The following is a 25,255-nucleotide window of genomic DNA, read 5'->3' on the forward strand; positions in this document are numbered from 1 at the left end:
CCACATTTCGGAATCTATAAGGTTCCTGCATCAGTATGGAGTGCGGCCGTGTTGCAGCTTCGATCTTAAGCCCTCGCTTAGCCGCCGGCTCATACCATTCATGTAGAAGTGTTTCGAGGGAGCAGTTAACTTTCCCCCGCGTTAGGTGAATGTTAGTTCATTAAAGAATGAGCCTCCTGCGCGTGTACGCCTTAGTCTTCAGCACTGTGGATCCGTCAGAGTGAATCTCCTCTCACGTGCCTCTCTGTTTTCGACCACCATGCTTTGACCGCTGTTCATTTTGCATCAACAGCTTGGTGCTGCTTCTCTCTTTCGGGGAATTCTTTGTTTTTGCCAGCGTACGGCACTGATCATTCCAATCAGGTGATTTTTATTCCCACGCCTTAAGCCTTTTCTTTAGGACGATGATCTTTTGTTCGAGAAAGGAGGTGCCTGGTGGTTGAGGTCGGATTGTGTTGTTTGCATATCGTCCTTTCCGAGAATACGAGACAAGCTTTCACTGGCACTTTGTACTTAATCCAGGGCGTGTGCTTGGGACAGACGTTGAATATTTGTGTTGCTTGTTTTCTGTTTTCAAATGAAGAGTGAGAATGGAAGAGCTGGGCTACTCATTTCTTTAGAGGTCAATGATAACTCGGTTCTTTTCGCTTCTTCTTTCTTTAGGAAAGTGACAGATGGCGTGTGCTATCTCCAATACTGCTGATACGACAAATGCCTTCTGTGGATGACTGAATAAGAATTACAGGTAACGTCCCGTGAGAGGTAGGTTTTTGCATACCAAGAAACGCAAGCTTTTTCGTGTGTAGTGAGTCGAACATCGATAAAAGGAGAGCTGCTTTGCTGTTCGTGTTCAGCGATACAATGCATGAATGGGTCACTACAAAATAGATGGGACTGAAAGTTTTCAGTCTGAGAACATTTGTGACCCAGAAGCAATCGTCTCCGTAACGTAGGAACAACTTTTCCTAGGGAATGAAGGCGCAAGGCACCGGTCTCTCGATGGACTAAAGAGTTACTTTAGCTTCTCGTGACTGGCATCCACTGTCACATACAAGTTCGTACTGTGTGTTCAGAAACTGTCATTGAAAAGTGAAAGAGGCACAGTGCACACAGAAGTCACAGAGGGGCCATACATCTTCCATGCTCATTGATGTTCGCTCATTCACGGTCGGGCCGTTCTGTAGTACACTGCTACGAATAGACACTGCCAGGAAGAGCGGAACATTGGCGAATGACAAAACCACGTTAAAAGTGACCAAGCTCTCTTCATCCTCAGTGGTCTGGCTCGAGACAAGTTGGACGAAATGGGCGGACTTTCACGCGTGTATCTGTGTCCTGTCGGCGAGTAGAGCTTGTACCTTGTCAATGTAGTCCGTAACATATAAATAGAAAATTGGCTGTTGGGGAAATAGCGCAGTGCCTGTCTTACATCTTGGTAGACACCTAAACTGTCCCGCAAGGGAAGGAATAAAGGAGAGACTGAAAGAAGAAAGGAAGAAATAGACGCCGTTGTAGAGGCCTCCGGACTAATTTCGACCACCTGGGCATCTTTAACGTGCACTGACATCGCACAGCACCATATTTATTTTCCAAATGCTGCTAATAGTAACATTGAAATGCATGGCTGCGGTGTCTTTCTTTGTGCTCAACTGTATTTTACACGCACGCAGATATTTTAATGCTTTATCTCAATTCAGATTGTCGAAACTGGTGACTCCTACCTCCCTTACTCCCTCATTATTCAGTGTTCTGCGTGCTTTCGCCAGACGTTTTGATGTATGAATGTGTATTACACCGACTTGCAATCAACCAGTTATCTCTTTTTTGTAATTTCTCAGCTGGTTTCTACCGCCGCTCAATTTGTTGTGGTAGTCATTGTTCTTTAGCCCACAATACTCAAAGGTATGACGCACTCACCCCGCAGTGGCCATGTTGGCCAAGAAGCCATGGTGTGTGGTGACGGCACCCTTGGGAAGGCCCGTGGTGCCCGATGTGTAGCATATAGCGAGCACGCACTCTCTGGGGTCCTGGATGGGAACCTCAGTGAAGGAGGCATCGAGGTCCCTGAACTCAGCCATCGACACGAACCCGTCCGCCGGACCCATAGAGAAGAACCCCTGCACATGGAATGAAATAAACTTGGTCGCTCTAAAACAGCGAAAATTCTGTCGTGCCAATGCACACTACACTTCTGGCACTTCTTCAAGATCCTTAACCTTACCGACAGAAAAAAACTGCATAGAATTCGTTCTGAACAGTTTGTCTTGTTTTGGTCTTGTGGATCTCGGGCCATGGTTGGATACTGATAAGCAACAAAATACTATTGCGCAAGGTCTTTAGTCTTGTGAAGTTATGCGGCTGGCTTTCCGGGAAGAATAAAAGGATGTTCAGCGTCATGAAAAACTAGGAATGTAACAGTCATTTAAGCAAACTGTAAGTTTGGCCTCACCCCCATCTCACATCACTCAGATTCAGGTCTCTAGAATACAGCGCGATCACCAGCTTTCCACAGCATCAATGAAAGAAAATTCCAAGCGCGGTCGCAACGGATCGTCTTTTAAAAATGCGGTACTTTACAGAAAGATAACTGTCATGTTATCGACGAAGTAGCGCGTCATATCCTAGCGCAGGAAAAGCATATAAATCATAATTTGAAACGGGCAATAAGTAAACCCTTTGAGATTTGTTCACTGAACCTTTTGAATTTGCCGCTCTAAATATATTTCCTGTTAAAGGAAGAAATGTCCTACGCGTTGTCCCTAAATCAAACTTTCCAAGGCAGCAGTAATTGCTGGCCGCGTCAACGATGAGAGTGTTGAAGCACTGTTTTGGACGGATGACCCTAATGAATTACTGGGAAGCCTGTAATATTCCACGAGGTGGCATCCTTGGCACCAGGCGACGACGACAAAGTATGGGCTCAAGCGCCTGGGTTCTTTGTGCTCAACGGCAACACAACTCCCGATACAACACTGGCGACGAGGATAGAAAAATCAGAGAGGAACTTCTCGGAACATAACAAGGAGGGAATGAATAGTTCTCATCAACCTCAAGCAAATGAGAGCCAATAATTTCTGCTTGATGCACAGCCTTTCAGTGATCAGTTCAGAGTATTGATCAGATTACCGTTCTTCATCAAATCTCGGCACTTCTGTGCACGTCACTAATAAGAAACATGCTAAAATTGGAGACGCGTGTGCTTTTTTGCACGACTACTGTAGATATCTGCAAGCAGAAACCAGCGCTTCTTTCGAGTAAAACACAGGTTAATTTTACGCTGGCATACATTAACAATTTTAAAGAGTCATTATTTAATAGAACACTCGAGTGTGAGCTGAAAATTCTATCTCACCTTGATTTGTAGGGACGCCGCCGCCTGAGCAGTCTTCACTACTAAAGCTGGCTCTGTCAGAACATGGGTGCTCTCGCTGTCGCGGAGCTGGTAGCACAATTCACCTTGACATCGACAGACAGCAAGAATGAAGTAATGACTAGCTTGTTGCTCGTACTCATGCAGTGCCTAACACGCTTCCGACGACGCCGGCTTGAAAGTAGAACTGGCCTTTAAGTTACGTGCCTTAGTTTGTCCAGGATTTAACTTGAGGAATTTAGTCAATTTTTACATCTCCGCCTCTTCACATTAAGAAGAGGTGCCGCCTACAGGATTCAGGTGACTGGCGGTTAATTCAGTAAAATTTAAGTTACAGAAATTCGCTACAGTTTTCACTGGATTCAAACCAGTCGACGGGGAGGCGCGGGCTGTTCTCAGTCACAAAGCCTGTTATACTTAGTGGTACGGGCAGGGACATTTTCTTTTTCGGTCTTTTTATCGTCCCACAGTATTTTTTGTTCTCAGTCACAGTGCCCATACGTTTTGTATTGGCAATGCATTAAAATTGAAATTCTTGTTAATTCTCGATAATGCGGCACCAAAAATTACATGTTACGCACCGCGACACAAAGTGGTATATATAGTCGGCATGTGTTTGCAACCAGCTGAACGCAAGAAGTTGCCAGGTGAAGGCTTAAAATAACCTAGATATGATTACTTCTTAACCCATTAACCGCCAACCCCGAGCCGAAACTGTCAAGAGAACTTTCTACCAATATGACGAGTCACACTCATCCGTTCAGATGCTGCGTCGCTCCCACTATCTTGTCGTGAATCGAGTTAGCTACAATTATCAATACTAGAGTGCGGTAATCGTTCCCGCAACGCGGGTTGACCTTTTTTTCTGTTTTAAGCCTGGCAACAGTACTTTCTGACAAAAACTCCAAAAGAATGAGGTGATTTTGGTACGTATTTTGGTAAGTAATTAGCTTGTTAAAAGGTTATTGTTACACTTCGACATTCACTGCATGATTACTAGTGCGGCATTGCGCACAAAGTGAGAAGAAAAAAGTGGGCTCTTTATTTTGTTCATGCTCTCTACTTACGTTCAGTGAGCGATGCTCTCGCCAGGACGACACTTGCCCCTGCGAAAACGCAGCCCCACATGGCAGCAAAGTTATCGACACCGTTTTCGACGTGGACGCATACTCTGTGTTCAGGTCCGAGGCCGTGCTTCTGGAATCCCGCTGCGTAGCGCTGCATGCGCACGAGGAGCTCTCTGCGCGTTACCAGGACGGCGCCATCAGCCTGCATTGGATTTGTACTACTAGCACTGTACTGCTTGCAGCGGCAGCTTCTACCAACAGACATTTGACACAGCAATGAGGGCAGCCATCTCGGTAACAGCGGCTAACAAGGCTATGGAAGCGATCGAAAGCAAAGCTTTGGCCACCTTCCAACCACGACCAAAAGTATTTCTGAGGTATGTGGACGACTGCTTCTGCGTCATAGACCGAAAGCACACGTTAACTTTCCTTGATCACCTCAACGCCATTGAGCCCTCAATCAACTTTACTGTTGTGGAAGAGACCGACGGCTGCCTTGCGGTCCTCGACACCGTGGCAACCCGTACTCGGACAGGTCTTAGTTTTCGCGTCTACAGGAAACCGACGAATTCTGGAAGGTACCTAGATTTCAATCCAGCGGACGCTGTCAGTCATAAGTGGTCAGTGGTTGCATCTCTATTCAACGCCGCCCTAAATCACGAAATAAAGACAGTGGAAAATGACTTGAAAAGAAACGGCTACCCGCTTTCCTTCATTCGGAACACGCAGAGAGTGGCTCCATCGAAAAAGCCTACTGCCAGGGAAAACGAAAGTGCTAACGGACCGAAACTGAAACGAGACCTTATCCCGTATGTATCAGGGATCAGCGAGGCGCTGGCGCGGACGTTCCGAAAGCACGGCGTACATGTTGCGCATGTCCCAACAGGCAAGATAAGAAATGAGTTTGTAAACGTGAAATACCAGCTCCCTCGTGCCAAGTCTCCCGGCGTGGTTTACAAAATCGCCTGCGCCGACTGTTCATCAGTTTACATAAGCAAAACGAGAGATTTCATGAGACGCCTGAAAGAACATCAGTACGATGTACGAAAAAGAAAAGTGACAAGGAACTCAATCGCGGAGCATGCGCAAAAGAGTGGTCATGAAATTAACTGGGATGGAACAGATATATTGACAGCGGAAAAGAATGTATCAGCCCACCGAAATCTCGAGCCACTAAACATCCACACTAAGTCCAACACAATAAATAAGAATGATGGCACATTGCTTCCTATCTACGCGAAATGTCTAAGAACGATACTAACCGCTACAAAAAGCCCGGGACGTCCAGCTGGTTGGTCTTTGTGGACAAGGGAGCCGTAGCGCTCCCGAAACGTCATTATTTGTGTTTGACCTTGGTCGGTGACCAGTGAATCTCATCAAGCTATGATTCCCGACCAGACGGTATGACGTCGAGCCCTCGACTACATCTCTTCGTCAGTGTAAGAAAGAAAAAATTGACTTTAATTTAGCTTCTGACCCTCACGTCCAGACTACACAATGAGGAACTATTATAGAGCTTGTATACTAAAGAGGCTCTACCAAATCGAAATACTGTATCGACAAAATTGAGACCGCTGCATGCTATTTCACTGATCATCCGGCAGTCTTCGTCTCTGTGAAGAAAAATGAATAAAATATGTCTATACCCAATGTATCTCATTGCTAAACATGCAGTGACCACAAGCAGCTCAGCCAGGGAAACGTACCTCTCACTACGTATATCCTGGCATAGCCGAGCTGAGCCACTGCCATTTTTTTGCTGACTTGTAATAGTTTGAGCTTTTAACGCATGACCAAAAACGAGACTGCAATTAAAGCTAGAAAGTGAAAAGCGCCATTGCCTATCCTCAAACATCCGCGATGGCAAATTGGCGTTGACCTAATCGCGGTTCTGTTGAAAAGAAAGTTAAGCGAAGGCGATGTTTGTATTTTATTTCTGGAGATTTTCTGGCCATAGCTCCGTTGTCAAAGACAGTATCATAGTTGGCATTAAAACGCGTTTTTGTATGGAATAAATGAAACACCTTTCTCTCTGAGTGCCCGTTTATTTTTGGTGCTTTCAAGTTTTATATTTTAATGCTGCAAGAAAACACCCACCAGTGCCGGCTTATCCGGATCCTTGAGGAGCGCCTCCTTGGCAGCTTGGTAGAACGAGCAGCAAGGTATTTCGATCGTGGGAAAGGGTGAGTACACGACACGGTCTTTTATCTTGGCCCTCATCTCAGCTGAAGAGCGTCTTCGTGCAGTGTCAGCCAAGTTTCGTTCGGGGAACTACGGCTGTATGCTTGGTTTTCTGTCAGAAATGGTGAATTCATATTTGAAATACATAATAAGCTTGTAAGTGACAAAACAAATTTTAGCGGAGATGGACGAGTGATTCCTTCTCTTTTTGAACATACCAAGGAATTATGTTACTTAGTTGCTGCATAGACACGTCAGTGGGTGCGACATGCTGGCTTAAGCATTTCATGCCTATGCCTAGTATTCTGTCTAAAAGGCGTCAAATTTCACCAAACGTTGATAAAATCTCCCGGCGCATGCACTTGTGAAGAGGCAGCGCACACGAGCCCAGTTTGAGGTGTAAATGGCGCTGAAGTTTCAACGCCACCAATGAGTAATCAGTATTCGACTATTCTACTATTAGAAGCCATTGACCAAAATGAGCCTAAGGTCGCCAGGTAATTCCCGGCAGCCGCACCCTCGTTCCGAAAGGAGAGCAACGCAGGAATAAACCGCCCGTTTACTGTGCGATGCTAGTCCACTTAAAACTCCCCTTGGTGTCTGCAGTGCTCTACACTTTAAAGAAGAATACGCCTATGTGGCAGAAAAATAAAGTAAGCTGTCCTCTAGCTTATACTACCTTTCATAAAAGAGAGTATACGCTAGAGGACAGCTTACTCCCTTCTTTACTCGTTTCTGTTGAGAGCTCACAAACATCCAAAGCGCAGGCTGTGTCCCCTCCTGGCTGACTCCGAACTTATTCATACTACATAAAGCCTAACTATGACAGTGTGCAGCCGCGGTACGCCCAGCCATGGCAGCGGACGTGGTAAGCCGTGTTCCACCGCCATTGTCCCGAAGCAGCTGTGTGGTGAGCTGTGCCATGAATACAGCCAGAAAGGGTGCTCACGCGGTACTTTTAACAGAGAACAACAGCAAGGTGAGGGGCTCGTTGAGGAACCCATACGCATTGTGGAAATTTATTTATTAAAATTATAGAAATTTTAGGCGAGTTTTTGTAAGGCAGGTTTGTATTTTTACTTTTTCTTATCCCGTCTTTCCGCATTCGCTTCTCTGCGCCCACTATTCTGTCATAAATTACGTCCTGAGCATTCCGCTCCAGTCCGTAGCTTGATAAACTAAAATTGAAAAAAAAAATGTTTTCCCTCTGGTTGGAAGTCGCGGATACGTCACTCCTACACACAAGCAGGGGCGCTTTACTGATCCCTCAAACCACTCGTACGTCTACGTAAGACCGCAAGCAGTGTCAAATTGTTTTTTCCGAGCATACCAAGTGTCGGATGCCGCGATCTACTTGCAGTCAAAAGAGACCACGGCTGCTGGCAGAGACTAAATAGCGTATCATCTGTCCACACAAAACAAAGAGCGAGCATATCCACTGCTCACAGACAAAGGAAACACAATGGCCTAATATGATGGCATACTGCTATCAAATGAGGCTACGGACATTAGGTAACAGTAGCATCAAATTATACACCCGATAATATGCTCCTTAATAGAATAATTACTAAGAAGGGCAGAAAATATGGCAAGATGGTTATAATGCATGAATATAAAAGCGCATAAAAAGAAAAAAAAACGAACGAAGAATCCCCAAAGCCGGCGTCTCGTGTTCTTTGTGCTGGGTGTTTGTGCGTGTCTCTTTCCACGATCTTTATCAACCATGCATGAGACTCAGTACAGTGGCTTTTTTTGTTTGTAACGAAAATATTATTAAAACTAATAATTGTATGAAACTGATCTGTCGCTTACATCGCTGCTGGGCGTTTACGTGTCGTGCTTCCTCGCGGGCTGCAAGAGAAGGCCTCATTCGACGCTACTGTAATGCCAGCGAGACGGCCTCTGGACGGTGTCGTCTCTACGCATTAAGCCTTTCCTGCGGCCTTCGCTTTTTGGGTCGACGCTTCGTTTCACGGCGCGTGTGCGATCTACGCCAGCAGCTGCTGGAGCCACAACACCTGTACCTGGCTCTGACATTTCCACTTTACGCTCGCGTGATGTTACTGCCGCCAAACGTTATTGCATCCCTTACTTGAAATGTTTTTAGGCCATCCGTACGACGTATGCGAGATCTGTTCAGAGCACACTTAAACCCTTGTTTTTTTCAGAATTTTTTTTTGCCTGCTGACGACAAAGAGTGAAACCCAGAGCCCATCTGTGCAGAGGAGGAAAATCAGCTCTTAGGTGCCGGCGCGCTCAGTTTGATTCAGCTTGCACTGAATTTATGCAGGCTTCCTGTTCATTCACTACGAATATAATAAAAACTGAACACAAGCTCAAAACTACTTTTTTTTAACGCTGAGCCCGAGATAATAGGCGAACTTTGTTCCAATCGGCGCGAACAAGAGAAGCATGAAGATAAATGTACAAACCTGCCCATACGTCAAGGTGTTCTAGGATAAAGTTTCTTCTGTGCTCTCGTTAAACACCGATGTAAGGCGGCTGCTGAGTTCACAAAACTTTCATGTGCGCGTCACAACAGGTATCTTACGGTGATTTGCTGGATCGATCTTGAAAAACACTTCTGATCTTTTACGGTGTCCCACACAAAGAAAATGAATCGCAGGAGCAGTGCAGACGTAACGATAACTCTTTTTGCTCTGAGAGTTTATAGCTTGCTTTTTGTCGCCGCAGCTTTCGAAAAAGCACGCTGACTAGGGCATTAAGCCAGGAACAAGATGCGACTTTTAACCATAGAATTATTTATTTTTAAAGAAAAGCAAAGTCACAATAAAAACCTCGAGAAAGGCAAAAATGCCTAAGTTTGCATTCAAAGCGAAGAATATTCGAATAAATTTATTTAACATTAAAAAAGCTGATGCAGTGTTGCGGGAATCATGATGTAAATGTTAGTCTGTTGCTTACTAAGCTCAAACTGAGTAAAAAAAAAAGCTTTTTGCACAACAATATGACAGAGGGTATAGGTTTCAGAAAAACGTTCAGAATGAACTTCTTTGCACTGTACGCTTTTTTAAAAATAACATTTTGTTTAGCAACAAATATAAAACACTGCACAAATATTCGGCCTGCCAGAGCATCATAGGGCTTGGAGCGAAGGAGCCCGACAGGCATTGTAGAAAGCAAAATCATTAACGCAATCCTGAAATCCCTAAATTTTACGTTATAGGTGATGGAAAATATTTAGTCATATACCAATTAGTTACCTGTGTATCTCTAAATCTTATTTAGTTTATATTTAGTTTTGTCTCGAAGAAAGCTAGGAGCTATCCCGTCACAGTAATAAGATGCGTAATAAACGCTTATTCGTGCATCTTAATATCTTGTGGACTGTCGGGGTGTACAATTAGATTCCGTTGGTCGAAGAGATAATGCAGGAATATGCGCGTTATTACGATTACGAAGCTAAAAAAGCTTTAAGGGAGCCACCGTCTGGAAGACGTTGAAGAAACTATGGAAATTTCCTGGTTTATGCCATTACACCTTGGCCAATTTCCCCATGTGGGTATGTGCCATGCCTTAAGAATAAGAAGGAGAAGAAGAAACAGAATGTAATACCCTTTGAAACGGGGTGGATTACCACCATGCTCGGCTACGCTTACATGCACGCCGCCTAGCGGAGCGATCGACACCTAGCGCCTTCTATCTGAGAAATTACGACTACCCGTTGTCGAGTTACACCCCCTCATGTTATGTCCCAAACGGAATTTTCTTTGTTTCGGGGGTGTAGGGGGGCCATGAATTCGGCTTGCGGAGCAATAAGGTAACGCTTCAATTAGTAATTGCATGTATACAGTGTTTACCTATTATTTAATTGTGGTTTTATTTCTATATTATAACCCATAGGGTTTCATTTCTCTACCGAATTGAGTACACAACTGTCCCCAGATGGGTGCCTCTTGTTGTCGGGGTATATATATAGCGGATCGAATGAAGTCTCCTACTTTCAGCACGTGGTAGCGATTGTGACTCAGCTTGAGCCAGTGGGCAGGCCTGTGCACTTTCCTTTTCATTTTTCCTGGCAACAACAGAAGAAGAAGAATGTCTGCGGACTTTGCGATCCTCTGACGAGACAGTTTTCGTACCCATTATAGGACATTTTTTGGTCACGGGGGAAAGAGATGGGAGGACACAACCAATTTTAATGGCCGCCATTTCCGATTCGAGCAACCGAAACTTCGCCGCCATTTTGTCTCCTGACGTCATACTCGCATAGTTGCACCTCTATCCACCATATTGGACAGTGACGTCGTCATTGGTACACTGGTTTTTTCTACAATGCTACTGTATATGGCACCGCAAGCCTCAATGCGATATGTGCTGCTTTCTAGTTACTGCCAGAAATGGCGATGTGATCTCAGGATGGTAGAAGACCCCACGAAATTTCGAAACGTGATGAGTAGTTGCTGCCACAGATGGCGCTGTGATCTGAGGGTGCTAGCAGACCCCACGAAATCTCGAAACGTGATAAGAGATAACGCTTTTAAAATCTTTCACGGTACCAATTTTCATCAATAGACGAGCAAAATCAAGCAAAGAAAATATTGTAATGTGAGAATCAGAAAGAAGGCCCAAATCATAGCCAAAATGTTTTAACATAAAACATGACTGAGAGTGAAGTAAGCTTCTAGCGAACTTCACAGCGGCCATAAACATTTATAACATATTGAGGTTTACTATAACGAAAAGCGTTTACAATAACTTTCCGTTGTAAAAGCGACACGTAGAACATAGTATTTAATCTACACAGGAGATAGTCCGAAGCTTCTTAGAAACAAGAGAGTGGTTACCGCAGCCTAATAACCCAACCTGCCAAGTATCTTTTAGAGTTGCATAGGAAGAATGCACGTTTGGTTACTGGAAGAAAGTCGTGGCTGGAAGGCAACATAGGCGATTGCGAAATATTTTCTGCCTTGCATACAACGCGCAGCACGGCTTGCAACGTACGCAGCAATGGCGTCTAGGTAAAGCTTCATTCTTAGGAACTAACGTCCTAATGTAAATTGCCAGCTGTCTCAAACTGCCTGCTGCAGTGTGCGTATACTGCAGTGTGCGTACACATCATTAGCCATTTGTTCTTTTTGCAGATCTCCTTGTTTTACTAGTGCGCACCCATTTTATCGCTTCATGAAGAGACTCCTAGACAGAACACGTTATATTTGCGGAAGACTTTAATATGCCTTAAGAAGAATGGTTTGGTTTTAAACCCGTACTTCGCACTGCTAGCTACTTATACGGGATGTCGCAGCTAAATGTAAGCAAGATTTTAAGAAAGACGCCGCGTCCTATATGATAGAAACCAACGCATTGCTGTCGGTAGTAGCAAGGCCTAATGTGCGGTATTTTTCGACATTAAAAGTGTGTCCATTCCTTAAACATTATTAGAAATGTCTTAAAATGTTGCCTCCGAGAAAAAATTTGCGTATGAGAGTGTCGATGTCAGTCTCACTGATGTGAGTGATGTAAAACGAAAACTTACAACTGTAGCCCCATCAATTTGAGTAGAATGTTTTCCGAAATACTTAGAAATGTTATTTATAATGAGTATTTTAATGCGTATTTAAGCTGGCCTCTGCAAAAAAAAAAACTTCCTTTCGACGCAATATTAATCTTTTTGAGACTCGTCTTGTTAACAAGGCTCGGAGAGTTCAGCCATGACATTTATATTTGCTTAAACTCCACTGGTTAGACGAAACGTATTTTTATAAATTTCCAAACGTCTTGCCTACATCCATCAGCATCATCAGCCTGACTACGCCCACTGCAGGGCAAATGCCTCTCCCATGTTTCTGCAATTAGCCCTGTCCCTTGCCAGCTGCGGAAACTATATCCCCGCAAACTTCTTAATATCATCCGCCCACCTGACCTTCTTCCGCCCCATCATGAAATCTACTCCTTTACCCTTAAGGACCAGTGATTATTCTTTATTCGCATTGCATGCCCAGCCCTTCGCCCATTCGGCTACCTCGCTTTGTACATATATTGATTCTCCCTTCTTGAAGTATAACTTCCCATACCAATGTTGGCAAAAGTAACTTGGTTTATGAATGAACATTGGTTCGACTATAGTGGTCGCATAGTGAAGCTCAGTTATTGTTTCCTATAACGCCATAATGTTTTCACAATTGCAAAACACGTCAATAAGCGCAGAAAGAATGATGCGGGATTAGGCACCTTAATAATATTTATATATTAAATATTTCTACTCCTAAAAAAAGGCATAGAAATTTTACTGGGTTATGTAAAAATACTTTGTTGTGCGAAATTCTACCACGCAAAAACTCCATTCCTATGCAGGTCGAAACACAGAGCCCAGACGATGGTGTGTCACCAGCTCTAATCTTCGTCAAAGGTTGGAAGCGAAACAGAAACTCCATGCTGTCTATGGCTGCCCGGGTAGTCATAGCCCCTCGATATTCGTCTCCATCTGTGTATTCAAATAAGAGTCGAAGCTCTTTTCAATCAACTACTAATATAAAAGACGTAATCTTATACTTGTGTTTGTAATTCTCCAAATATAGCACATACCTAACTACATAATATATTAGACATCAGTATTGAGGATAAGAAACGCTACTCCTAGTACAAGTAATGGGTGCTGAGAAAACGAATACCATTCTCGGAATTCTTAGCAACATACGAGTCCGCAGCCATTAACAGGCATCTTATGATTGCATGCGCTGTGTAATTTAACGTTACCCTGAATCTAAATTAAATAATTTCTTGCTCTGCCTCCACAATATCCTGGAATCCATGAACAAAAGTTTGAAAGCAATTCTTGACGGAGATTTTATCACTGATGTCGTTAAACGCTCGCCTGCTCAAACAAAGCTGTTTTCGATCTTAAAGTGAACTGCGCTCGCCGTTTATTATGAAAAACCTAATAGCTAACAGACAACGACACAGAAGGAACGCAGCGCTTTCTTGCAACTACAAGATTGTTTATTCAGAGGCTTCTATACATACAACAAAACCAAAACAAATCCATAGTAATCTCACGCCACATGCCGACCGATGTGCAGGAAAAGATAAACGCCCTGTCAGAAAACTTGTCGCTGCGCCATACAAGCCAACTCAAGGGTCACTAACGCATGTATGCTCCGTTTCCGCGATATGATAGGCTGCAACAATCTCCTGCGTTACACGATCTCGGTGACGAAAAAGAACACACGTTTTGGAAAAAAGGGAATAACATTTCTTCTTGCGCTTTCTGCAGTCACGACAATGAAGAACCATATTGTTTGAAATGTTACCTTTTTCTAAATCTCCGGCATGCTTCATCAGCCGCACATTCAAATATTGACCATTCGGGCCTATATGTACACTGACAATAGTGAAAACAGCGCTAAAGAAGAAGCCGGAAGGCGAAACGAGGAAGTGACAGGAAAGAGCGCTGACTGACAACTGAATTTATTGAGCGAAACTCGCGCAATATATAGGAAGGCAGTGGCAAAGATAGTCAGATGCAGTCAACGTCACATGATGCAAAGAGCCAAAAAGCGATAAAAACAAAACAAGGTGATAAAGCCAACAGTGAACCGAATCTCAAAAGGGGTGGTAACAAAAAGGAAACTACACTCAATGACTATACACAGTTAATGTCACATGGTGTAAAGAGCCATAAAAGCGATAAAACCACAACAGGGTGAAAAGGCTAAAAGTCCGCAGAAACTCAAAGGGATGGTAACCAAAAAAAACTACATGTTGACTTAAACAGTTAATGTCACAAGGTGTAAAGATCTAGCCATAAAAACCGATAAAACATCCATAGCAGATAATAAGGATAAACCCGATAAAAACTGAAGAAATGGAATTGTGGAAAGAATAAAAATTGACAGAATGTAGCAACGTAAGGCTAAAAAAATTCACAGACCTTAACAAAAAAGCGATGCAACAGTGACACTCAACGATTGAAACACGCGTAGTTAACAATAAAAATTTTAGCAATGTTGTTCCAAAAAGGCAAGTTCACTTCCGTACAAGGATTTAGACGCGTCACTGACACATTCCAAGCCCTTTCTTTTTATAAAGAAAGCTTCCTTCAATTCCCGGGCTACACTGTCTCTACTCCTATCAAGAACTACAGTTTCCCGTAAACGAGGCATGCATTTACACTCCTTGCAATGAAGCGCTAGATTAGAGCCATTGCCTTTTTCAAGTGAGCGCTCATGTTCCCTTAAACGTTCGTTCAAACACCTTTCAGTTTGTCCAATATAAACTTTGTCGCATGTAAGCGGTATCTGGTAAATCACCTCTACCCTACACCTGACGAACATATTGGCATGCTTTACGCCACAGGTTTGCTGTCTCGGCTTTTCGTTATTTATCCTGTGACACAACGTAGCTAGCTTGCAAGGGGCAGAAAAGACTACGGGAATCTCATATTTATTCGCAACCTTTTTCAAATTATGTGCTACCTGGTGGGAATACGGGATAACGGCTGGCCTCACCCTCCTATTGCTTTCCTGAGTAACGTTCTTCTCCTTGCCTTTAACCTTTTGAAGCAGAGTTTCAGTCACTGCCGAAATCACAGTCTGCGGAAAACCTGCCTGCAGTAACCGTGCGGTCTGCAGTTGGAAGCTCTCTTGCATGCAATGCTCGCATGATTTTGTTAGTGCAGATACTAATCCGGATGTGGCTATGGCTCGTTTAACTGTTTTTGAGTGAGCTGAGAATGAACCAACTAGCCCAGCAAAAAGTTCTGCTATATGTACACTATTCCGCACGACATGGTGATTTTGTACACTGTGCCCACTTTGCACGCGACGTACGGTGATATATATGTCTGAAAACACATCCTCCTTTTCTTTTCTTTGCACCCCACTCAACCTTAGCTTGAACCGCAGGGCATAACGCTGACAGTTTTTTGGGAGCCGAAAACATGACACGAATGCCATACCTGCCGTCAACTTTCATAATTCTGTGTGAGAGTCGATGCACATACCATACTACCACGGGTTTGCTGTGTTCTTTTTGTCGTATTTTGCCTATCCCTTTACCCAGCGAATAAACATTTTTCTGGCTCTGCCGATCACGTGACCTGGATATCCTCTGTTAATCAGTCTTCCCACCTGATAATCGACACTTTACTTGATGCGATGGTGGCAAGACTTTGATGCAGCTGACTTTAAACACGAGACCGCGATTTCATCCCTGATGAGCCTCGAGTGTGTTGACGCCAAATTTAACAAACCTTTCGCGGAACGCGGACGGTTACTCCAACAGAGATGGTGCTGGTTCTTAATCATTCGGAGGTCTATAAACTGCAACTCTCCTTCATTTGGAACCTCTAGCGTGAACTTAAGGCCATACCGCTATCCTTAAACAATTTCGCTATGTCTATTATGCTGTTTACGAAGCAGTCACAGTTGTCGGCGATGATTAAGTAGTCATCAACATAACGAAAGGCCTTCCAAAACAGCCAGCTGAATTCATATCTACCTTCTTGTCAACAAAGCCCAAGAACATGCTACTAAGAGCAGGAGCCACCCTAAGCCCAGTGCACACCGCCGCGCGCTGCACGAACAAACGGTCACAATAACCAATTACTGTACACTTCAGATAGAAAGACAGAAGTTCTTGGAAGGATTCCAGAGACACACCGCACCTTTCAATAAACACCTATTCATCATTGTCACCAGTGATGCATGAATGGATGCATCATTAACATGTTGTGCGATATCGAATAGTACAGGTCCTCCACATCTATGCTGAGGAAATGGCACTGCCCAGGGTTTTCATCCGTCAGGTACTTGACCAAGGCTTGTGAGTTCTTGATACTGTATTGGTCATCTATCTTCAGAGATCCTAAATTGTTCTGTAAATACTTTGAGGCGATATCCTGCCACGAGTTCTTCTTCGAAACAATGCAACGAAAGGGCATGCCTTCCTTATGCGTCTTCACGCTGAAGAAAACTTCCAGATGAGTTGCCGAGGCTTCCTTCCCAGAAGACGCTAGACGTAGAAGGTTGTGGCTCTCAAGAAGTGTCACTGCCTGCTTCTTCACTGCGTTCGCTCTGAATTGCACTTCTTCAAAATTGTTGTCAACCACCCCACTTGCCTTTTCCTTGAACGTGCCGGTTGATATGACGACGAACGCTCCATCCTAGTCAGCAACCAGCAGCCGCAGGCCATGTTCCAGCATATATTCAACCAGCTTCTCGGTGCTCCCGCGCTTCCGCTGCTTTTCTTCGGTCCTCTGCAGCACCAATAGGCATTCGTCCGCGCATCTAGAACGAAAGCCGCTGGAGACGCGCCCATACAGGGGCTTTGAGAGAGCGAGCTTCTCCGCGGGATGAAGAACCGGCTCAAAACCAAACTTCGGTCCAAACTGTAAAACCTTCCAGTGTTTCGCTGAAACAGGCTTGTCCCCTAAAACGATGATGTTGCCTTCTTTCGTGGAGTATTCCTGTCCATGCTCAGGAAGCCTGGGTCTTGCCAAATACCATAGGTACTCTGTCTTCCTGTTGGTCGTCGTGGACCATTCGCGGAACATGCGACCATCTCCCTGGAGGCCGCACACAAGTTTTGAGTGATCTTTAAAGAATCTTGCCTGGCGCCATCACTCGCAACGCAGCATCTTTGTTAACCTTCTAGTGTGGCCCCTTGAAGGTTCCACGAACCCACAAGCACCAGCAACGTCCACAGGGCACCGGCCGTAACTTGCATACCAGGAGAGGGTGCGAGCCTTGCACATGCATACGGCGATTAGCGACGAAATTACTGCTGGGTTAGATAGGTCAAAATTACAAGACAGGAAAGGGCTCACGGTTCTACAGGTTAGTTGCAAAAGGGCAGAAAAGCGAGCTAGTTGGTATACGTTTATTATGAAAAATCCATGCACTAACAAAAAACGACACAGAAGGGACGCAGCGCTCACTCACAACTACAAGAATTTTTATTCAGAGGCTTCTATATATACAACAAAAACCAAAACGAACCCAGAGAATCGCACGCCACATGCCGACCGATGTGCAGGAAAAGGTTAGCACGCGGTTTTCAATCTCGCTTTCAAAAAACATCTCTCCACCAGACAAGCCAACTGGAGGGCCACTAACACATGTATGCCCCGTTTCCGCGATATGATAGGCTTCAACTATCACCCGCGTTACAAGATCTCGGTGACGAAAAAGAACACAAGTTTTGGAAAAAAGGGGAGAGCATTTCTTCTAGCGCTTGCTGCAGTCAGGACAAAGAAGAACCATATTGCTTGAAGTGTTACCTTTTTCCAAATCTCCGGCATGCTCCATCAGCCACACATTCAAACATCGACCACTCTGACCTATGTGCACTTTTCCGCAAGACATGGGGATTTTGTACACTGTGCCCACTTTGATCGTCACGTACGGTGATAGGTAGGTAGCTAGGCCTGAAACAATGCTGGCACATACCCATTGCGTGGAGTGGCCAAGACACAGGCCTTTATTTGCTGGATACAGGAAAGTTTTGACGGGAAAAGGAGTGGTAATAGCATGTAGGCTGATAGATTGGAAGACGCAAGGGCAGAGGTCCTGTTAACTTCGAGGTCGAAGACGGGACAATAGCTTAATGTGCATAATAGTATACAACGCCTATAATGTTTCAATGTCGTACTGCTTGAGGGCGGCAAAAAGAAATTAGAATGGGAGTCGCTGCGTTTCTTGAAGGAAATTTTGCACAGCCGAGCGCACATTCCTGTTGCTTCGTCCAAGCAAAGAAGCGCCAATGGAAAGAGCAACCACAGAGGACACAGGGAAGCCCAGTTGATGAAGTGGAATTTGCAACAGACGCTACCTCAAATGAGAGAAGCGGCGGCAGAACAGCAGGAAGTGATCTATTGTCTCAGGTCCGGCACAAAAAGGGCACAATGGGGAAACCGCCGGTGGAAACGTACGGTGGGGAAACGTACGGTGATATATGTCTGACAGCACATACTCATTTTCTTTTCTTTGCGCCCCGCTCGACCTTAGTTTAACTGCAGGGCATAACGTTGACAGTTTTTGGGAGACGAAAAGATGACAGGAATGCCATACCTTCCAGCAACTTTCTTAATCCTGTTTGAAATTCTTTGCACATACGGTTGTTGTTGTTGGCCTCAAACAATGCTGGCACATACCCACTGCGGGGGAGTGCACATACAGTACTACCACGGGTTTGCTGTGTTCTTCTTTTTTTCGTTTTTCCCTGGCCCTTTACACGGCGAATAACTTTCTCGCTGGCTCTTCCGATCACGTCACCTGGATATCCGCTGTTAATCAGTCTTTCCACCTAATAATCGACACTTTCCTTTATGCGATGGTGGCAAGACTTAGATGTATTTGACTTTAAACACAAGACCGCTGCAGCTACATAGAATATCGACTTGATGCTCTTGCCAGGCGTCTCGATGTCCTTGCGCCTTTGCCGTGCCGTTCTCCGCAGAGGTTCAGGCCTCGCCGCCGCACCCCGGAATCCCAACCATCCGACGCGCGGCCAGCCACCTCGCCCTCGGCTGTATGCTGGTACCACCCTATTCCGAAGTGCACACACCCGTGATCCTGGTCGGGAAACGCTGGGACAGGCCACTGACGGCGGCCAGTGGTGCTGGTGGGCAGGCATGCCGCCTCTTTTGCGTCTCGGACAAGATTACTGGCACTCGTTTCCTGGTCGACACGCGAGCACAAGTCAGCTTAGAGTCAGTGGTGAAGCATTCGATCACTCACCACATTGTGACTTCGGGACCTCCGCTGTTTGCTCGCCCTAGGCGTTTGTCGGGAGAACGCCTCGCTATAGCTCGCCCCGAGCTCCAACACATGCTGGAACTCGGCATAGTACGCCCTTCCTCCAGCAACTGGGCATCGCCACTTCACATGGTGCCAATTAAAGAAAGATCCGGGCGATTGGAGACCATGCGGAGATTATCGCGGCCTGAGAACGCTGTCCACTTCCTCACATACAGGACTTCACATCAAATATAGCTGGGTGCACGATCTTCTCTAAAAATGACTTAGTGAAGACATCATTAAATTCCTGTAGAGCCCGCTGATATTCCGAAGACGGCCATTACCACACCGTTCGGCCTCTTTCAGCCCGTGCGGATGCCTTTTGGCTTGCGCAGCGCCACACATACTTTTCAACGAGCTAACAAGGAGGTTACGCTTGGCCTCGACTTCGTGTTCATTGACATCGATGATCTCCTCGTAGCAAGTTCATCTGGTACTGAGCACGAAGCTCATCTGCGCGCCCTTTTCCTCATCAACCTGATGAAGTACCTCTTTGGCGTAGCTACAATAGAGTTCCTCGGCCACCTTGTCATCCTACAGAGCATTCGGCCTCTCAACAGCAAAGTCAAACCCATTCAAGATTTTCCCGCCCCCACGTCACTCAAAAAGCTCGGAGAATTCTTGAGCCTCCTGAACATTCATCGCCGCTTTCTTCCGAAGTGCGCCTCTTTCCTGAAGACTTTTACCGATCTTTTGGCTACAAAAAATACTCTGCTGCGCCACTTGAGTGTACTGATGACGCTGCAGCTGCATTTGCTGCTGCCAAGAAGGCGCTTGCAGACGCCACTTGGCTCATACATCCAGTTCCTTATTGTCCACTGCGCCTCGTCACCGAAGCCTCGAGCATTGCCGTCGGCCCAGTTCCCGAGCAGCACATCTCTAGTTGGCAGCCTCTCGCTTTTTTCTCCCAAAAGCTGAAGCCACCTGAGACTAAATACAGCACCTTCGGTCAAGAATTTCTCGCTGTGTACCTCGCCATCAAGTACTTTCGCCACTTCCTAGAAGGCCGAGACTTTCTCGTCATCACGGACCACAAGCCCTTGACTTTTGCCTTCCAAAGGAACCACAGCACCTACACTGCACGCGAGATCCGCCAACTGTGTTTTATCTCGGAGTTTACAGTGGATCTGCGTGACGTCCATGGCCTGGAGAATGTTGCTGCTGCTGCGCTTTTCCTTGTTAGTGCCATGGCGTCCGAATCGCCAGTGGACATGAAGGAGCTAGCGGCTGCACAGCGCAGTGATCCAGAGATGGAACGTCTTCACTCCTCGTCCACGTCCCTGTCCTTCGCCGAATGTCCACTGCCATCTTCCTCCCAGTTCATTAAGTGCGAGACGTCCACTGGCGTCTCGCGCCCCTACGTACCTTTGGCTTTCCGTCGCACCATTTTTGAAAAACTGCACTGCCTGAGCCACCCTGGTATTCGTGCTACGCAGAAGCTGATCACATCTCGTTTGCTTTGGCCACGCATCAATGCCGACGTTCGCCACTGGGCACGAACCTGCCTTCAATACCAGCGCGTCAAAGTTAACCGGCATACCATTACGCCTGCCTCTCCTTTTCAGCCGCCTGACGCACGGTTTTCCCACGTTCACATAGCAATTTTTGGACCACTCCCGTTAGTAGCCCTGTAGCGCCCTTCGCGCTGCGCTCTGCTCGCAGGCCATGGCACGCGGCGCCGGACAAGAAAGATGAAGTTGGGCTTGGCGCCTCAGCGCGAGCAGCGCAAATAAACAGCTCGAACCTCAGACCCCTTTCCTTCCCTCTTCCAATCTCTCAGCCTACATATCATTACCACTCCTTTTCCTGTCAAAACTTTCCTGTATCCAGTAATTAACCGCCTGTGTCTTGGCAGGTCCCCCGTAGTGGGTATGTGCCAGCAACGTCTGAGGCCTTCCTTCCTTCCTTCCTCAATGCTGTCGGAGCTGGTTTTTCCTCACCTTGGCTCCGACAAATTTATGAAGGGCACCACATACAAAGATCAGAATTGGCAGAAATATTCCATTACTTTTTGGAGGATATCGTCGGTAACGTGCCATCATGTGATACTATGGGGCTGGATATGAGACGTAATACTGAAAGTATTTTTTAACCAACTGAAGAACACAAAATTAGGAGCATTTTTACCTGTTTCAAAAACAGTAATGCTTGCATTATTGATGGCATTCAAATAGGCCCGGTGAAACTGTTAATAGCCTCGTAGCTCCTGCATTTGCCAACACATACTGTATAACACTGCCTTAATTTCTGGCAAGTTTTCAAAATTAATGCGGATATCCAAAGTAATTGTGCTTTCACAAAGTGCGCAGTAAATAATATGTCTAATTATAGGCCCATCTCTATCATACCAGTTTTTTTTTGAAGTTTTTAAAAAGTTTAAGAAATTGCGCACTAAATTTCTCTTACAACCTTCATACCAATACTGTCTTTTGGAGTGAAAGTCCAGAGAAACTCCTTTGTTGGTACAAAAATAATTATTTTAGGTGCCTTTGAAGATGAACGACATGTCACGAAAAATTTATAGATAATTTTAAGGTTTTCGCCTGCCACAATCACCAGTTCTTATTAGGATAATTAGAAATTGTAGGGACCCGTGGCACACCTCAGTCTGTTATAAGGTCATATTTGCATCATTGTCTTCAATATGTAATGATAAAATAATAGGCCTAATCTTTTTTGAATATTAAATCGGTGTTCCTCTGGGTGGCATATTATGTCCGCTATTGTTTCTTTTGTATATAAATGATATTCGAAAATGGAGAACATACGGGAATCATAATATACATTAACGATACTAGTATGTTTACTAAAGATAACACTTCTGGTTCAACAACTCCTGTATTTATTAGGACACTAGATAAACTGAGTCTTGGATTGAGGAAAATTTGTAATCTCAAATACACAAAAGACGAAAGCAGTCATATTTCACCCTAGGCCACAATTTATTCCTTAAAACTTCGGTTTATGGATGCGGAATTCTATTATAAGCCTTTTTAAGATTCCGTTAAAGCACTAGGACTTATTTTTCAGAAACATTTGAGATGGTACGCTGAAATTGGCAATGTTTTATCAAAACTCTTAAAATGCAAGAATGTTCTTGCAAAATTTCGCTTCTTTTTACCAGCGCCAATAGAACGCTGAATCTGCAAAGCGCTGTTCTTTCCCTAACTCTGTTATTGCTTTTTGGTCTGGGGTAGTGCCATGGAGAAAAATGTTCACATTGGATTTCGAATGAAAACGAAAGCGATTCGTTTTGTTGCAAATATAGAGTACCGAGCTCACACATGACTTGTTTACTCGCTTGAACATCGTCAATAATCCCATGTTATACGAATATTATTGACACATAAGGTATAAAAAGTACAATCACCATATTCACGATACCTTTTATATGCATGCGCTCTAAAAGCAAATGATGCAATATGCGCTCTTCGAAGTCATGAGTTTTCGTGCATCTCGTTCTCACGCACTAAATATCGTCATCAAATGCTGCGCCTTAACTTTCCACTACTATGAAATTAACTACTTTGGATTAATCTTTGTATTAACATCTGCAGTCTGCAAGACATTCGTGATGGTGTGTTTACGACTGCAACGTCATTTGTGTTGCTTCTGACTGAGACAGCATTCTATCACTAGCCGCCCTTCTTTTTCGCAAACATTTGTGAATTAGTGACTGACGTGATTAACATGTTTCTTGATGGCTCATTTGTGCATAGAAGATTAAGACTATGTACTTCTTTGGTGCCGAATGTTTTGTGCTTTTATTTCGCAGGTAAATCATATCCGTGTTCTTTATTTTTGTACACGTGTCCCCTCACGCTCAAGCTCTGTGTACAGGAGGCTCAGGCTGTTTCAAGTGGAAATAGTTTTCACTTTTTGCTTGCGCCAGCCGTCATTTATGATGAAAATAAAACACATGACTGACTGACTGACTGACTGACTGACTGACTGATTGATTGATTGATTGATTGATTGATTGGTTGATTGATTGATTGATTGATTGATTGATTGATGAGCACCCATTCGAAGGAGTAAGAAGTAAAGTTTTTTTACGAAAGGATATTTCTCAAGGCCAGGCCCTCCCAGTGTTTCTTTCGCCTAAGAAGCGATCGGCGCATTCCCCTTAGTCCTCTTGGGAAAAATAATTAGCCTCACAATTTAGAAGAGACCTAAGGTCACCTTTTTAACTGAAAGTATAGAGCCGAATCTCTCTGCTCGTTTTACTTACCCTTGGCACTAGGACGTCTCAGAGGTGCGGTGGTGCTGGTCTGCGCAACACTCTAGGTATGGTAAGCAAAACAAACCTTTCTTTTAGGTCCCTGCAGTGGCTATAGCATAGTGATGTGACCTGTGCCAATAAAGAACAATACAATTTTTCGTCAGCCTCCATCGGCATGCCGCAGCGGAAGCACTCGGCCGGCAGCATAGGACGGAAATAAAACGCTAAGCACAAATTTTTACTCAGGATGAAATCGAGTGAGCAGGAAACGTTAAGTGACAGGGAGCATCGTACTCCCATTTACTGACACGTCAGCACTGAGCGCTGACAACAGCTCGAATTCGCTAGTTTTACTTGCGTCCCAGCTCGTAATTGCCGCTCAACCCGATGTGTACAGTGCGCCCGTTGGCGTACACGCACTATAAAAACGCGTTGCTATATGAACAGCAGGACGTATTCTAACACGTAACTCCAAAACACATACTGAAGGGCATTGCTACGATTACGTCATTTATTATTCGAGCGAACGCTGTTAGGGATGAGTTTCTCGGAGGATGCCGACTGTCATGCGTCATAATGTCGCCAGCTCCACCCTCGTGGCCAGCACCACGGATGTGAGGGTGCACCGGTTGCAATCCCTGTGGTAGTCCAGGCTCACGTGTAGTCTCTTGGTATTAGACTTTATTGCGGATTTTAGACATTACCGAAGAACAGGAAAGCGGGGCCTTTCGCAGTACAGCGTAAAACTTGTCGATCTTGTTTAGATTTAAAAATTATCACTGCAGTAAATTATTTTTATGGTGAATAAAACAGTGCAGCCGAATCTCCCGAATCGGCTCATTCCAATAAGATTATTTTAATATGGCATACTGTGTTTTCGCGCTCTAAATCAAGGGAAGGAATTCTATCTAATACCTTAAACTTAATGTCATTCAAGTAAACAATACGCAGCAGTCAAATATTTTTGCAGAATGCTTCGCATTGTTATATCAGCAGCCCTTTAATTCGTCTGAATATTAACCGCATGAACACTCTATTGACGATGTACATATAGTAGCGCCTATAAACAGAAAAAACCTCACTCCGACAGCCTTATCGTCGCGCCGCTTCTTGGCCCTTTGGTTACGAAGACCTCACGTGCAGTTACATTGAAGAAATCTTTTCTTGGCAAACGTACCCGAGGTCAGCAGAGAGCGCCTTTTCCTTTTCAGTCTTGCTTCCAAAAGTAGCGAGTGCGGGCTCTCTCTGCAGTAGCCGCTTTAAATTATGACCGTATTTGAGATAAGCTGCACGAAGGAAACTATCACAATAACCACTATGGTTGGATTTGGAGCAGGCAAACACTTCAATACTTAGGCAAGGTAACATGGCTTGATAAATAGATAATATAAGGCTGGAAAAGTTTTCCAGAGTAACTATTCCCGTGCTCCAGCCAGCAGCATGTGGTTTTCTTTTTGTTACAATCTTAGAAGCATGCTGTCTCTAGAATAATTCAGTAAATATACTATTCTCCAATCACCTGCGCCTTATAACTAAGGTAACGTCCTCGACACTGTCTATTTTTGAAATTGCAATTTATTCGGCAACAAAAAGGAATCATGCGAGGAAGGCAGGTAAAAAGCTGTAAAAACAGCTGCAGGAGTTCTGACCTTCCAGC

General features: G+C 44.7%; 1 protein-coding gene across 3 annotated transcripts in view; it reads right to left on the reverse strand.

The window, feature by feature from the left end:
- The window catches only part of LOC144099415 (uncharacterized), a 61,895-nt gene extending 38,170 nt beyond the window's left edge, over positions 1–23,725 (reverse strand). Inside the window, exons 1-5 of one of the 3 annotated variants that reach the window (XM_077632706.1) lie at positions 23,684–23,725; positions 6,535–6,730; positions 4,438–4,639; positions 3,353–3,456; positions 1,918–2,117 (exon numbers count right to left, since the gene is read on the reverse strand). In XM_077632706.1, coding sequence (XP_077488832.1) covers positions 1,918–2,117; positions 3,353–3,456; positions 4,438–4,639; positions 6,535–6,657 — 629 coding nt within the window. In that variant the 5' untranslated portion in view covers positions 6,658–6,730; positions 23,684–23,725. Of the gene's footprint in view, positions 1–1,917; positions 2,118–3,352; positions 3,457–4,437; positions 4,640–6,534; positions 6,731–8,430; positions 8,700–23,607 lie in introns of those variants that run through there. The other 2 variants (XM_077632705.1, XM_077632704.1) reach the window with 2 other exon arrangements.
- Positions 23,726–25,255: the final 1,530 nt, after the last annotated feature.

Source organism: Amblyomma americanum, chromosome 7 (assembly GCF_052857255.1).
Source record: "Amblyomma americanum isolate KBUSLIRL-KWMA chromosome 7, ASM5285725v1, whole genome shotgun sequence".
In the NCBI taxonomy this organism is placed as follows: Eukaryota; Metazoa; Arthropoda; class Arachnida; order Ixodida; family Ixodidae; genus Amblyomma; species Amblyomma americanum.